The sequence below is a fragment of the Symphalangus syndactylus genome, chromosome 3, assembly GCF_028878055.3.
Source record: "Symphalangus syndactylus isolate Jambi chromosome 3, NHGRI_mSymSyn1-v2.1_pri, whole genome shotgun sequence".
Classification (NCBI taxonomy): domain Eukaryota; kingdom Metazoa; phylum Chordata; class Mammalia; order Primates; family Hylobatidae; genus Symphalangus; species Symphalangus syndactylus.
The window spans coordinates 47,271,670-47,287,699 of NC_072425.2; the positions used below are offsets into that span (position 1 = coordinate 47,271,670).

The window sequence follows — 16,030 nt, forward strand, 5'->3', positions numbered from 1 at the left end:
CCCTCAGTAGATATTTGGAGAATATAGAATGAAGGAATGAATGCATGTTCATGACAAAACCAGAAGTGCATGTATAAACATGGAAGGTTGTGTATACCAAAATGTTAGTAAGGATTATCTAGGCATATAGGGTTATCGATGGTTTTTATTTTCCTAAAATATTCTCTGATTACATTACACACATGCATATGTTTGTGTCTTTTATGTTCTTTCAAAGTTTAAAATTATATATCACTTCCAATGAGTTGGCATTGGCTTGTGCCATGAATCTTGTTTTATATCCATACCCTAAAGAGTTGATCAAGTAGGGCTGGGCGCGATGGTTCATGCCTGTAATCCCAGCACTTTGGGAGGCCGAGGCAGGCAGGTCACGAGGTCAGGAGATCGAGACCATCCTGGCTAACACGGTGAAACCCTGTCTCTACTAAAAATACAAAAAATTAGCCGGGCGTAATGGCGGGCACCTGTAGTCCCAGCTACTCGGGAGGCTGAGGCAGGAGAATGGTGTGAACCTGGGAGGCGGAGCTTGCAGTGAGCCGAGATTGCGCCACTGCACTGCACTCTGGGCGACACAGCGAGACACTGTCTCAAAAAAAAAAAAAAAAAAAAAGATCAAGTGAGGCATCAACTGATGTGTCTTCTCTGGACCCTAAAAAAGGACAGCCATTAAAAATTTTCAAATTATAAAGTACTGGTATATATCAGTGTTATATGACTAGAACAATATAGGACCTTGAATTAAATTGTCTCTTTTTCAGACAGTGCCATGATGCCACATGTGCTGCCCTTGCTAGCACTTTTCTTTAGAGAGCTCAGTTCCCTTTAAAGATGATCTATCTTTAAACTCATCCACAGGATTTTGTAGTACGAAAACAACCAACTCTGCACAGCCCCCAGAACATTGCCTCTTAAGGCTGGGGCTTTACCCCAGGCTCTAATGTCCCCTAACCAGGGGAGCATTTCAAAGAAAATATGGGGCTTGAGATGCCAAAGAGCCCCAGATATGGATGCACATTCATTTATTCAACAAATACGTATTGAGTGCCTAGTATGTGGCAGGCACTGTTCTAGGGGATATGCTGGTGAGCAAAACAGACACACACGCATGTGGAACTTGTATTCCAGTGGATGGGTTTGCAGTGGTGGGCTGTCCTCCAAACACCATGCAGAGATAAATGCTCATGTATACCCTCTGCCCTCAGATGTGCTCTGTGCTTTAGGATTTTGGTAGCATCTCCTCAGCAGTTCTTTTCATTTCTGGTGCTCTTTAGTTCCCTTTTTATTCATATAAAGAAATTAAGGTTCAGAGAAGTCAATTAACTTTCTCACAGCTACATGCAAGTGAGTGGCAGAGCTTAATCTTGAGCCTAGATCTGCTGACCTCTGTGAAGGACTCTGTTAAGCTACCTGGATTTAGATTAAGCTCAGAATTCACTTCTTTGGCTGTTGGACTATTGTAGCTCCATAGCAAATGGGGCTTTCCAGGAGTTTTATTCACATTCTCTTGTTCAGCATGCATGAAACAATACCTCATCTGAACTGTAGGCTATGCCATTTTAGAAAAATACAGGTATCCAGCTGGGCGCGGTGGCTTGTGCCTGCAATCCCAGCACTTTGGGAGGCCAAGGCAGGTAGATCACTTGAGGCCAGGAGTTGGAGACCAGCCTGGCCAACATGGCGAAACCCTGTCTCTACTAAAAATACAAAAATTAGCCGGGCTTGGTGGTGCATGCCTGTAATCCCAGCTACTCGGGAGGGTGAGGTAGGAGAATTGCTTGAACCCAGGAGGTGGAGGCTGCGGTGAGCCGAGATTATGCTACTGCACTCCAGCCTGGGCAACAGAGCAAGACTTTGTCTTAAAAAACAAACAGGTATCCATCTCACACCAGTCAGAATGGCTGTTATTAAAAAGTCAAAAAATAACAGATGCTGGTGAGGTTGTAGAGAAAAAGGAATACTTATACACTATAGGTGGGAGTGTAAATTAGCTCAACGTGTAAATTAGCTCAACCGTTGTGGAAGACAATGTAATTCCTCAAAGACCTAAAGACAGAACTACTATTCGACCCAGCAAACCCATTACTGGGTATGTACCCAAAAGAATATAAATTGTTCTGTTATAAAGACACATGTATGCATATGTTCATTGCAGCACTGTTCCCAGTAGCAAAGACATGGAATCAACCTAATGCCCATCAGTGATAAACTGGATAAAGAAAATGTGGGAATACTATGCAGCTATAAAAAAAGAACAAGATCGTGTCCTTTGCAAGGACATGGATGGAGCTGGGAGCCATTATCCTTAGCAAACTAACACAGGAAGAGAAAACCAAATACTACATATTTTAACTTATAAGTGGGAGCGAAATGATGAGAACACATGGACACATAGAGGGGAACAACAGACACTGGGGCCTTTTGGAGGGTGGAAGGTGGGAGGAGGGAGAGGATCAGGAAGCATAACTAAGTGGTACTAAGCTTGATACCTGGGTAGTGAAATAATCTCCACAACAAACCCCCATGACACAGTTTTACCTGCAGAGCAAACCTGCACTTGTATCCCTGGACTTAAAAGTTTAAAATAAAAAGGAAAAACAGATATCTTTGTCCAGTAACACTTTGGTGTCCTCAGCAGCTTCTCTGCTTTTCCTGTTAAACTCATTGACACACATGAGCCTATTGTTCTTCCCTGGAAGGATAACCAAGCTAAGAACAGTCTGTTCTCTTTCTCACCATCTTGTGTCTCAGATTCGAATTGCTGCAGAAGGAATCAATGGGACAGTTGGTGGAAGCAAATTGGCTACCAGACTCTATGTGGAAGTCATGCTTTCCTTCCCATTGTTTAAGGATTACCTGTGTAAAGATGATTTTAAGGTAAGAGAAAATGAAAATTAAATGGATCTAGAACCATCTGCTTCTGCTTCTGTGCATGTTATTGAAGAGGAGTTCAAAGTAGAGAAATAAGCAGTGCCAAGTAAGTACCCTTTCCCCTTTATTTTTTGGGGCTTGGGGAGTTTTTTCGTTTTATTTTGTTTTTTGACAGGGTCTTGCTCTGTCACCCAGGCTGGAGTGCAGTGGCATGATCATAGCTCACTGCAGCCTCGACCTCCCTGGGCTCAGGTGATCCTCCCAGGTAGCTAGGACCATAGGCATGCACCACCATGTCTGGCTAATTTTTTTGTAGAGACGGGATCTCACTATGTTGCCCAGGCTGGTCTCGAACTTTTGGGTTCAAGCAGTCCTCCCACGTCAGCCTCCCATAGTGCTGAGATTATGGACGTGAGATACCACACCTGCCCCCTTTCCCCTTTAAATGTGCTTTTCCCTTTAGGTTACAAGACAGTACAATAGAAGGAGTATGCTCGTCCCCATTGTTCCATTGAGTCACCATATGATGTTGGACCAGCTAGTGCTCTAGACCTCAGTATCCCTTTTTATAAAATAAGGATGTTACAGCTCATGCAATCTGGGACTCCAGATCTTGGACATATTAGCTCACTTGAGAGACCACCAGCCTGGTCAGCAGATCACTGTTTTTAGTAAATCTGGAATTGTAAGATTAACACTTCACACCACATGGGGGAACAAAGTTGTTGCTCTCACAGGTGGGCTGCTTTGTTTGAGTGACTTTATACCTTGTCATAATAAGTGATAAGGTGATGGGAAATGCCTTGCTAGTGTTCATGCTGGCAATGATAGGAAAAGAATGAAAACTGGGTATAGTCACATGTTAGAATTGCTCAGCGGTGTTGCAGTTTTATGATTAAATGCTTACACCTAAAGAAACACCTTTTCAGCTTAACATTCTTGCACATGGCAGGTATGCAATAAGTATTTATCAATGTTGAATTATCTGGAACATTCTGGGCCCTAACTAGAGGTTTTTCAAGACTTCAGCTATCGTTATTACAAAACAGACCATCATTCTTATATTGGCACTTGTCTTATACCTGGAGTTGAGACAGCAAGACTGTATTCTGTTTTCTCATTGGCTAGACCAGCAAAGGAGGAGCTCACTGTTTTCCAGAATTGCGTGTTGGTGTATTTGAAGAAATCGTGCCCATGGGGATCAGCCCCAAAAAGATCTCCTACAAGAAGCCTGGTATGCCTGCTTTTAGAAGATTGTGCTTTAATTCACAGGGACAAAAAATAGACAAATAAGAAAGCTAGGCACTGTGATCAGCAGCAGTCATGAGTCCTCTCTAAAGCAGCTGTGGGGTGGCTAACACTTGGCTGCATCCAGTGCTTATACTGTTTCTTTGTGGTGCTGTGGGGTTGAAGACTCACCTCTTAGAGTGACCTATCTGATTTTTCTTGGTGATGGTTTATCAAGTAGTTGTTTTCTCTTTCCAAAGACAGCAAGCAGTTTGGGAAGAGTGTAATTATTACTTGTAAACAGTTCATCAGCAGAATAGAGCACACAGGCCTTTTGCTACAGGAAGCAAGTTGCTCTCAATACCACAGCAGTTTTCACTGTGCTCTAGAATATTCTTTCCCCATCTTCTCCATGGTAAATGGTTGAAAGACATTTGTTTGGCAGGTTTTTTGGGGTTTTATTGTAGTTTTTACTATGAAAAATTTTAAACATTAAAAAAGTAGAGAAAATAATATAGTGAAGTTCTATGTACCTATCATGCAGCTTTAGCAGTTAAATGATTAATGGCCAGCTCTCACCTGTACCCCATCCCTTCTGCCATCTTGGATTATTTTGAAGGCAACCCCAATGTCAGGCCATTTCATTTGTAAATATTTTTAGTAGATATGTCTAAAAGATAAAAATTTGTTTTAGAAGATGTAAAACGATATCACATCTTAAAACATTTTAACCGATTCCTTAATAAATTATCAAATATCTAGTTGGTTTAGTCACTCAATTTCCAGTTGTCTCATACTTTTTAAGCTTCATTTCTATTAGGATTTAAATAAGGTTCATTCATTGTGATTCATCAGTATGTCTCTTTAATTTCAACCTATAGATTTGTTTCCATCTTTTTTTTCCACCCTTGCAGTTTATTTTTGAAGGAACTGGGTCATTTGACCTTTAGAGTTTCCCATAATCTGGACAATACTAATTGTATTCCCAAGATATATTTCTCTGTCCTCTTTATTTCCTGCAAGTTGATCATTAGATTTAGAGTAGTGCTAATAGAAGTATAATGTGAGCTACATAATTTTACATTTTCTAATAGCCATGTCTTTAAAAGTGAAAAATAGATGAGATTAATTTAAATAATGTTTTTCTTAATGCAGTATATCAAAAATATTATTTCAACATGTAATCAATATAAAAAATTATTAGTTTCTTTTTTTTCATGCTAAGTCCTTGAGATCCAGTATGTATGTCACCCCTATTATAGCACAAGTGCTTGTCAGCCACATGTGGCTAGTGGCTACTGTATTGACAACTCAGGACTAGAGACTTGATCAGATTCCGATTTGATTTCTTTTTCTCCCGCCACCAAGACTACATAAGCACTATTGTCTTCTTTGATTAGGAAGCACAAAGGTCTGGTTGACTCCATGGTGTTCATTTTTTAATATGTAAAGATTTGAAAGAAGTCTAAGAGTGAAGCCAGAGGGAAATGGGATTAGGATACAGGCATCTGGGAAAGAGACTCCTGCATGGAGACATGAGGGCCAGAAAGAGCTGTTGTCTGCTTACTGTTCCCATCTTAGCAGGAGGCAGTGTGACTACAAACAGCTTTTCCTGGGCACTGCAAGGCACTGCAGGCAGAAAGTGGGCTCTAGGCAGTGCTGTCGTGTTTTCACTTAGAGGAAGTTTAAAGGGACCTCTTTTTCTTTTTTTGAGACAGTCTTGCTCTGTTGCCCGGACTGGAGTGCAGTGGCATGATTTCAGCTCACTGTAACCTTTCCCCCCGGCATTCAAGTGATTCTCCTGCCTCAGCTTCCCAAGTTGCTGGGATTACAAGTGTGCGCCACCACACCCGGCTAATTTTTGTATTTTTAGTGGAGATGGGGTTTCGCCACACTGGCCAGGCTGGTCTCAAACTCCTGACCTCAAGTGATCTGCCCACTTCAGCCTCACAAAGTGCTGGGATTATAGGCATCAGCCACCGCACCTGGTAAAGGGACCTCTTTTAAACACATCCATGCTGGTCACTGTCCAAACAATCGTTCTCAGGGCCAGTAGAGCAACTGCAATCATAGCAGCAGCAGGGAACAGGTTTGGTTTCCTGTGGCTCCCTGCAGGTAGAAGTCTTAGCACATTTCCATGCTTTTAGTCCCGTTTGTTTGAGATGGAGTCACTGTTGCCCAGGCTGGGGTGCAGTGGCACAATCTCAGCTCACTGCAACCTCTGCCTCCCGGGTTCAAGAGATTCTCCTGCCTCAGCCTCCCGAGTAGCTGGGACTACAGGCATGCGCCACCACGCCCAGCTAATTTTTTTTTTGTATTTTTAGTAAATGGGGTTTTGCCATGTTGGCCAGTTTGATCTCCAACTCCTGACCTCAAGTGATTCGCCTGCCTCAGCTTCCCAAAGTGCTGGGATTATAGGCAAGAGCCACCTCGCCCAAGCCTGGCCTTTTTTTGAGATGGAGTCTCGCTCTGTTGCCCAGGCTGGAATGCTCATTACAACCTCTGCCTCCCAGTTTTGTGTAGTTCTCCTGCCTCAGCCTACTGAGTAGCTGGGAACTACAGGAATGTGCCACCACACCTGGCTAATTTTTGTATTTTTAGTAGAGATGGGGTTTCACCATGTTGGGCAGGCTGGTCTTGAACTCCTGACCTCAGGTGATCCACCTGCCTCAGCCTCCCAAAGCATTAGGATTACAGGTGTGAGCCACCATGCCTGGCCTACGTCCCATGTTTGAATCTCCCTTTTCACCCCACTCTTTTTGTATCCATGTAATTGTGTGACAGTACCTTATAGAGAATCTGGCCTTACTACATTCTCTTTACAACTGTAAGTCAGGCAGGTAGCAATCCAGATTCCTTGGCCTGGCTCTGGGTCCTCATCTCTCCTTGGTGTAGGGTAGTTTCATTGGTTGTTGGGGTTCCTCTCTGAGGGGAATGAGGCTCCTTTGGTGCTGTAAAGCTTTACCATGAGTGGTGGGTAACTGAGTCACCAGAGCCCCTGCCCATGAGGCATGGCTACCTCATAATGCAGATTCACCAAAAGTTCCTCACAATCTGCTGAGATTTCTGGACCCCCAAAGATAGGGGAATATTTCTATCCTAGAGAGTTACACGGCAAAGAGCCCCAGGAGACTGAGATTCCCTCCTATTAGTCCCTTTGTATATATATTTTTTGAGACAGGGTCTTGCTCTATTGCCCAGGCTGGAGTACAGTGGTGTGATCATAGCTCACTGAGGCCTTGATCTCTTGGGCTCAAGGGGTCCTCCTTCGTCAGCCTCCAAAGTAGCTGAGACTATAGGCACACACTAACATGGCCAGCTAATTTTTTAAATTTCTTTGTAGAGACAGAGTCTCACTATGTTCCCCAGGCTTCCCCTTGTATTTTAAAACTTAGCCATCTTCTAGCTTTTCTGTCTTTTTCTCTCCTTTACTTATTTTCTCATATATCATTTCTGTTGTCCACCCCTCTTGCCCTTTTCTCTTTTACTCATGCACACACACTTAGACACATTCTTCTTGCCCCTTTGCATTAAAAATGTATCTATTCCAACTTCATTCCATAACTTTTTGCTCACACCTGCCTGTGGGTTCTTAGCCTTCAACGTGGGTTCAACCTTAATATAGAACAGTTTACAAAGCGTGTAGTCAGCCACATACATGCCCAGCTCCTCCATGTACAGTGACAATAGAGCAGTAGCCATTTCCTGACCTACTAGTGACCATACAATGGACCAGCAAATTCACATGGCAATTTAGATCCCAGTTGCTTGGTTTTTATCACTAGGGTTAGGCCAAGTATGAGGATGCAAAATTCTTTGACTAGTTATTTCTAAACTACCAGGTCTCCATTGCCCTCATTTTAGGAGGAGGGAGATTGAGGATATCTGGAATTATTGGAGTTACTAAGTTATTTCATCATGATCATCAAGTAGTGTTCTTTTCAGACAGTTGTAATTATGAAGGGAAGAGGTTTGGGTGGAAAGAAACAAAGCAACATGTAAGTCAGGCTGGGTGAGTTGTGATTGGGTTTTGATTTTTTTTTTTTTGTCTTTAATATAATTTTTTTGGTTTGGTTTTAGGAATCCATTTATCCCCAGGTGAATTTCATAAAGAAGTAGAAAAGTTTTTATCTCAGGCAAATCAAGAACAAAGTGATACTATCCTTCTTGATTGCAGAAACTTCTATGAAAGCAAAATAGTAAGTAAAAGCCAGAATTGAGTTCTCTGAATTGGTAGATCTCCCCATTCCCACAGTGTGGTATATTTCCCAAGGGGACCTTGTGTTTGCCCACCTGTGGCCACATGGATCTCCTCCCAGTACTGGCAGCTTCAGAGAAAACCCAAGTCCTAAAACACAGAATCTGGTGAGGGAGTCGAAGAAAATATGAATTAAAGACATCTAGGCACATAATACACTTTGTGACTCCCATGAGCCTGCCTTTGACATGTATCAAGGATCTTGCAAAGTTGCCTTTGGGCACCCTCTCCAGTTCCCCTGAGGACCCTGGGAAGGTGACCCACAGCCCACAGCCTCGGTTTTAAGTTCAGATCTTGAAGTTGAAAGGTCAGAGTGGGGATGAGATTAGCAACTGGCAGGGGCTTCTTTGCTAAGGTAGGGTTTGTTGGGTACAAAAAGAACCTTTGTTCCTACCAGGTATGTTTTTCTGATAATTTTCCTTTTGTTGCTCCTATGTTACAGGGACGATTCCAAGGCTGCTTAGCCCCAGACATCAGGAAATTCAGTTACTTCCCTAGCTACGTTGACAAAAATCTAGAACTTTTCAGAGAGAAGAGAGTGCTGATGTACTGCACTGGGGGCATCCGCTGTGAGCGGGGTTCAGCCTACCTCAAAGCCAAGGTGAGCCACCACCCCAGGGCACTGTAGGCATGGCAGTGAAGGAGGCAGCTCCACCAGCAGCTTACGTGGAGCTGTCTGCTGCCCCCAGTACTCCCCACCCCCAGGCAGCCAAAGCATGCCTTCACCCCTCATATGGCTGCAGCATGGAGTTCGTAAGTACAAAATCTGAGGGTCTTTAATCTCAAGATATGAAAAACACGTAACAGTCTTAGAGACTCATCAGATGTAAAAGGGAGAGATTAGTTAACATCTCCCTTTTCCTGATCCTTTTGCTTGATCCTGAGAAGAGCAAATTCAGTAACATTACATGTCCCAACAGGTGTCTTCCTATATTTAGGGGGCAGCAAAAATAGTTGGGCTTCCCAGGATCTAGAGGGTGAAGGCCCTGCCTCCTGTCATCACCCATCCCCCTAGGCGGCAAGATCTGGCCAGTTGGTGCCTTGACCCCTTGGTCAGCAATTCCTCAGTGTCCCGCAGTGGGAGCCAGGAGCCCCTAACTGATAGCAGCAGCCATGAATCCTCCACAGTCAGCACTCCTCGCCACGCGCTGCTCTTACGTGAGCATCTTAACAGGTTTCTTTGCTGGCTCTTCAGATATCCTGTTGTTTTTCCACACCTAGGGAGTGTGCAAGGAGGTGTTCCAGCTCAAGGGTGGCATCCACAAGTACCTGGAAGAGTTTCCTGATGGCTTTTACAAAGGGAAGTTGTTTGTTTTTGATGAACGCTATGCTCTGTCCTACAACAGTGATGTGGTGTCAGGTAGGTCAGCACGGGCTCTGAGCCCAAACTGAAATGAAGCACATTGTCAGTTCACCATTCTAGAAAAATGACACAGGGAAGACAGGCCAGTGCTCATTACTGAGCACTGAATAAGCAGGGAAAATAAGTACATTGTGCCACCATTTTCCCAGCTGTAGAGCTGAGAGAACCCTAGCCCAGGAGTCAGGAGGCCTGGGTTGGTATCCTGGCTTCACCATTGCTAGCTGAACAAGCTCATTAACATGGGGATCATCTCACCTGCCCTGCCTGCCTGTCTACCTTCCAAGAGCTGGACTACTGGGCTAATTCAGGGCTCTTAACCTGGAATTGGTACATAGATTTCAGAGATTCTGCGAATTTAGATGGAAAAATAATTGTTATCTTTGTTTTCAATAACACCTCACTAAAATGAGGCATTTCCTTTAATTATGAACGTAGGCAACAAAGTACCAGTTGCATTAATGTACCTGTGACTTTGTCTTCATTAGGATTCACAATACTTTCATGTTCCAGTTGCCTCAGATATCTCAAAATGGTATTTATACTCATCACTACTTCAAAATGAAAATAGTTATTAGGCCCACCACTGAGTTGATACATAATGTGTTAATAAATGTCACGTCTTATTATATATTACAGATTTTGAAAAAGACTTGGATATTTTGTATTTCTATATAGTTGGTTTCCTTTATAATCTTACATATTTTATGCATTTAAAAATATTTTTCTAGGTCAGGCACAGAGGCTCATGCCTGTAATCCCATCACTTTTGGAGGCCAAGATAGGAGGATCGCTTGAGCCCTGGAGTTTGAGACCAGCCTGGGCAACATAGCTAAGTCTCACAAAAACTTTTTTAAATTAGCTGAGCATGGTGGTGTGTACCAGATACTCAGGAGGCTGAGGCAGGAGGACTGCTTGAGCCCGGGAGGTTGAGGTTGCAGTGAGTTTAAATCACGCCACTCTACTCCAGCCTGGGTGACACAGCAAGACCCTGTCTCAAAAAAGTTTTTCTAGGCCAGAATCTATAGTCTTCACCAGACTACCAAGTAAATCCATAGCACACGATTGTAGGAACTCCTAGCTCTCTATGGACCCAGGTGGCATGCACATTTGAGTAAGATTTGCGTTTGATTGTCCTCTCCTACTTTCTTGGTCTTATTTTCATTTTAGTGGTTTTGAGTTGTGTCTTATTGATCACTACTTCGATCTGTTTTGGAGCTAGATGGAGTATAAATTCTAAACAAGTAGAAAGAGTAGATTTGATTTTACAGAGGTTATATTGGCTGGACTCGATGGGTACCTGCCTGTGAGTATGAAGGAGAGAGAGAAGGCTCAGAGGTAGCTTAGATAAGCAAGGTAAGGAAAAGTGAGAAAGAATGATGTTATCAATGGTAACAGGAGGTCATCAGGGAAAAACAGGTGAAGAAGATGGTGTGAGTTTTAGGAATCAGATGGTCAAGTGTCCTAGCAACAGCAGGAGAGACGCAGGCCTCGGGGAGAGGGGTGTGGATTGCACATGTTCACTGTAGGTGGGTTATCGCCTGTATTTAGGTGTGTTGTCCCCACAGGAAAAGGGAACAATCAAAGAGGAAAAGACCACTTAATGAGGGGGTTGGGAGGTGGTTGGCCAGCTTTGGAATAGCTGGTGAGAGAGAGAAACTTTCATTACCATCTACTTACCACCTGTTCTCTAGATGGGAAAAAGAAAAAAAAGTCAGTAAATACTGGAAGCAGACAGTTCCCAGAAGTCACCCCACAAAAAAATAAGCTGGGTGGTGAGGGTGGTGGTTAGTTGTTGTTGCTAGAAGACAGAAGACTTACTATTTGGAAACCTTCCCCGGGTTCCACAGGATCTACGAGATTCTAGTCAGCAAAGGGAGCAATGCCTGTCCACATGTGTGTGAACACATGTGTTTATAATGATGGCTTTTCCTTCCTCCCCAGAGTGTTCATACTGTGGAGCCCGCTGGGACCAGTATAGACTCTGCTCTACTCCTCCGTGCCGCCAGCTCGTTTTGACCTGCCCTGCCTGTCAAGGACAAGGATTCACAGCCTGTTGTGTCACATGTCAAGACAAGGGGAGCAGGAAAGTTTCAGGCCCTATGCAAGACAGCTTTAAAGAGGAATGCGAGTGCACAGCCCGACGGCCACGCATACCTAGGGAACTCTTGCAGCATGTGCGACAGCCTGTGAGCCCAGAGCCAGGGCCTGATGCTGATGAGGATGGGCCAGTGCTTGTGTGAGCAGCACCTTTGGCATTTTCCCAGGCCCTCGGTAAAAGTAGGTTTGGGGTGACTATACAGAGAAAGCATGGCAAGGCTGCAGAAACAGAGAAATCGGGAACTTCAGTTCTGGCCACTGCCACCATGGCAGCCGTCTACACTTCACAGCAGGAGGGAGGAGTTGCATTACCACCTACCTGAGACATTCTGATTTGGATGATGCTAGAGCACAGAAAAAAGGTGAGCTGCATGGGTTCCCAAAGCTGCTGAGGGAGAAAGCCTGAGCCCGGTGGCCACAGCATATGCCCTTTCTCTGCCATGCAGCTGGGGCTGTTAGTCATTACCCTTGTCAGCAGACCTTCTTCTACCCTGGTGGCAAACGTGAAAGCTGTGGCCCTGGGAGTAGCCTCCTAAAACAAGCCACTTAGGTCATCTGCCATCTACCCTTAACCTTTGTCTCTCGCCTAAGGGCAATCTGCAAGCTGTGCATTGGGCTTATCTCCTGCTTTTGTAGAAATAACCATCCTTTGGTATACATGGAGGATAGTTCCAGAACGCCTGAGTATACAAAAACCCATGCATACTCAAGTCCCACAGTGGGCCCTATAGAACTCACGTATGTGATAAATCAGCCCTCCATGTACGCAGGTTTCGTCCCCTGCCAGTACTGTGTTTTCAACCTGTATAGTTGAAAAAAATCCATATATAAGTGCAGCCATGCAGTTCAAACCCATATTGTTCAAGGGTCAACTGTATAGTTTATTGGAACAGCCACACCCATTCCTTTACACATGATCTATGGCAGAATTGAGTAGTTGCAACAGACACTATGTGGCCTGCAAAATCGGAAATATTTACGGTCTGGCCTTTTACAGAAAAGTTTGCCAGCCCCGGTCTAGACCAGCAACTCATCTGATAGAGGCAGAGGTGGCCTCAAAGATGTGGCCTTCTTCATTTTCTGTTGGTTTGGTTTCGTTTCTATGAGAGATTTCCTCTAATAGCTCTGCTTCTCTGCTTTCCCCAGCACTTACTCTCTGAGCTTTTAAATGTTCTCTCTGGGAGCTTCATATAAGCTCAATGACATTTGAGCCACAGTTTTTAGATCAGCACCTGGAATACATGACACATTCTTACTAAGGTCATCCAGCACTGCCATGGTGGCTGCCCAGTCTTCTGGCCAGTGTGCAAGGCACATGTCCCTGTCACACAGGTTCCAACAAACACATAGGCAGCCATACATAGACCAACAGATTTACTATTGCAGTTTTCAGCGATGCAGAATGCAGCTGCAATTGTGTTTTAAGGAGAAGCTAAGTGGGGATGGTTGTCCCTGCAACATGGTGCCACTCCTGGGCCATGTGCAGCCTCAGTGGACACTCTTCCGTAGTGCTGAGGCCCTGGCCCTGCCTCTAGTTACCCTGTACTGCCCACTGCCTTACAGTTCAGTGTGCAGGCCTTCACCTTTTCATCACCAGCCTCTCTGCTCAGTGCTCTGGAGTTCTTGACCTTGTCCTTTATCATGAAATTTGCTGAAATCACTAATGAAAATAACTCCGGAAAGCAACAAACAAAAATATTAGTTTAACTGGCACTGTGGTATATTAAAAGGCACAAGGGCATTGTAGCTTCACATTTTTGCTGGATCCCAAGAGACACACATGATGTTAAAAAGAGATCTGGCAGCAATACTAATATTACGTTTCAGTGTAATCATCTTGGGGTGGTTTGGCCAGGATTTCCCAATTCCTTGCTATCTGGATTTTCTTCACCATTGTCCTGCATCCTGCAGAGGCTTAATATACAGGCATAAGGTCAGCTGAAGTCTCTAAGCTGGGCCATTACTAAATACCATAGCCATGTTGATCTGGAAATTTATCCCTCTGGTGTCTTACCTCACATAAGCCATTTGCCCACTCTGCAATATAGAAAGGTGTTTTCAAGTATTTGGCTGTAGATTTTCACATCCATCATAAGGTTGGCATTCAGTAAGGAAAAAGTTCTTTCTAACTCCAGTATTAAATTGTACATAAGTCCCAAATGTTCTTAAAGAACACTCAGGGACATGTTTGTTGCCTGGGATTGGTAATGAAAGGTTGGTTTTTGAAACTTGAAATTTCACCATTGGTTTTTTTCCTATCATTTCTGCATATCCAGCAAAAGGAATCTCATGTTGATTCCTGGCAGAGTTCGGTGGCTTCAGTCTGTCTCTGTCCTGCGGGGAAAATTGTGTTCTGGATCCAGTAATCAATTTGGCAACTTTAATCTTGAGGTTAAAATTCCAAGGAGGGTTAATAAAGAATGATAATCTGTTTTATTTGCTAATAGCCAAGACAAATTTGTAATAAAGTGTTTTATAATACTTCAAAAGCATGTGGAAGAGTGTGCCGTTTCTGTGTCACACATTTTAAATGCACTTGAAACACCACACAGCAAGGCCATTGAAACTGGGCTCCTGGGGCTAAGTCGCTGCTGCTGGAACATCATCTTCAGTAAGATATGCTGGTTTGGGGGCTTATAGTTTTTAAATAATAACCAGACTCAACTTCTGTGACTAAAGAAAAACTTCACATTAACGATATTTTATAAAATTTTCAACTACAACCACTAGTCAACCTAAAACCTTAGTGCATAAAGAACTGAACCACAAAAGGGTTTCGTGCTGCCGGCATTTTGCCTTCTGGTTTCCCCTGCAGAGCACAGGTCATCAACAGAACACGTCCAGTTCAAAGGCATGGTCTCCACCGCCACACACTAGACACCACTCCGGCACTTGGGAATGATGGGCCCAGTCAGGTCCGCAAGCCTCCTCTTCCTCACTGGAAAGGAATGGAGATAAGATATAAGGCACTTTTACCTGTAGACCACGGACCAGCACTGTTGCTCTGAGAAAGCACTGTGAAACCTCGCACTAATTGGTTTGTTAACAGAGTCTGAAGTCCGTTGTTTTGAAAGGACAGTATGTGTGAGTTGTACAACAGCCCTCCAGTCTGTCAGTGTTCATTGATGAGGGTCTGTGGTAGTGGAGATTCATTCATAGATATCTACTAAGTGGCTGACCACACAGTCCCACGTTATAAGTCGGCTATTTTCTTTGCTTACAGAAGCTCCAGTTGAAGATCTTTACTCCGGGTCAGATAAGAGTTAAAAGTTTAGTCAGTCTTCTTAATGAGATTAGGGTCTTAACCAGGTGGAAACATTTCCCCCAGCTATGTCTGGGAGCTCCTTGCCTACCTCCTGCCTATATAAACGAGAGTTTCCACCCAGAAGATAACCCTGCAGTATCTGTATCCCCTTATGTTTAACCTTGCCATTTTCCCCCGGGGGCAAGACAGTTAAGCTCAACACTGTTCAAGTGACAAAGTAGTTAAATGCCATAAAGAGGAAAGCACTAGCCAGGAAGTTGCAGGCTGGAGATGTTAGCTTAGAGGATGATGAGGATGCAGGGAGGGGCAGGAGGGGCTCTGTTTGTTGTAACAAGGGAGAGTGTTTTGAAATTAATTGTGTTTGCAGATGAAGACCAAGCAGCAAGCTCTATCAGCCACAAGAGAAAGGTCAAAGAAGTCTGTAGAGCCAGTAGGTGGCAGTCGAGAGGCCTGCTGGTGTGGCAGAGACAGGAAGCTATTGTGGAGGGAAAAAAAGTCTGTCTATACTTAGATGTCTTCAGGTTCCCGAGCTGAGGCGGTAGACCTGCAGCCACCAGATCGATGAATATGAGCTGCAACAAAAACCGAATCAGCTTGTGCATGACACTGGCCATACAAAGCAGACCCCACAAGGGAGGTGGGGCCAGCCCAGTTCCTGAGATGATCAGAATGTCCAACTTCTTGGGGGTAGATGTGAGGGGACAAAAACCAAAACCCAAAGAGCACAAGAGGTTTGCTCAACGTGACCACAGAGTTTACATGAACCAGACTTTTAAGCATCTCCATAGTAGCTGTGCAGGCATGCCCACCAGGGCCATCCTCACTGCCTCATCGGAGCCCCTCCAACGCTGCTGGAATGTTAGTTATCATTCCCATTTTATGGATGAGGAAAGTATGGCAGAGAGGGTATATTTCTTGCTTAAAGCAATAAAGCTAGTACCAGACAGGACCA

General features: G+C 44.1%; 2 protein-coding genes across 4 annotated transcripts in view; one reads left to right on the plus strand and one right to left on the minus strand.

Moving 5' to 3' along the window:
* The window catches only part of TSTD2 (thiosulfate sulfurtransferase like domain containing 2), a 31,168-nt gene extending 16,863 nt beyond the window's left edge, over positions 1-14,305 (plus strand). Inside the window, exons 5-11 of one of the 2 annotated variants that reach the window (XM_063636187.1) lie at positions 2,749-2,874; positions 3,997-4,102; positions 8,176-8,294; positions 8,796-8,954; positions 9,575-9,713; positions 10,445-10,544; positions 11,658-14,305. In XM_063636187.1, coding sequence (XP_063492257.1) covers positions 2,749-2,874; positions 3,997-4,102; positions 8,176-8,294; positions 8,796-8,954; positions 9,575-9,713; positions 10,445-10,544; position 11,658 — 750 coding nt within the window. In that variant the 3' untranslated portion in view covers positions 11,659-14,305. The remainder of the gene's footprint in view (positions 1-2,748; positions 2,875-3,996; positions 4,103-8,175; positions 8,295-8,795; positions 8,955-9,574; positions 9,714-10,444; positions 10,545-11,657) is intronic. The other variant, XM_055271751.2, reaches the window with a different exon arrangement.
* The window catches only part of TMOD1 (tropomodulin 1), a 121,117-nt gene that overhangs the window by 11,743 nt on the left and 93,344 nt on the right, over positions 1-16,030 (minus strand). Inside the window, exon 10 of one of the 2 annotated variants that reach the window (XM_055271753.2) lies at positions 14,488-14,751. The exons of the other annotated variant lie outside the window; for it this stretch is intronic. Coding sequence (XP_055127728.1) covers positions 14,687-14,751 — 65 coding nt within the window. The 3' untranslated portion in view covers positions 14,488-14,686. Of the gene's footprint in view, positions 1-14,487; positions 14,752-16,030 lie in introns of those variants that run through there. 2 annotated transcript variants of the gene reach the window in all.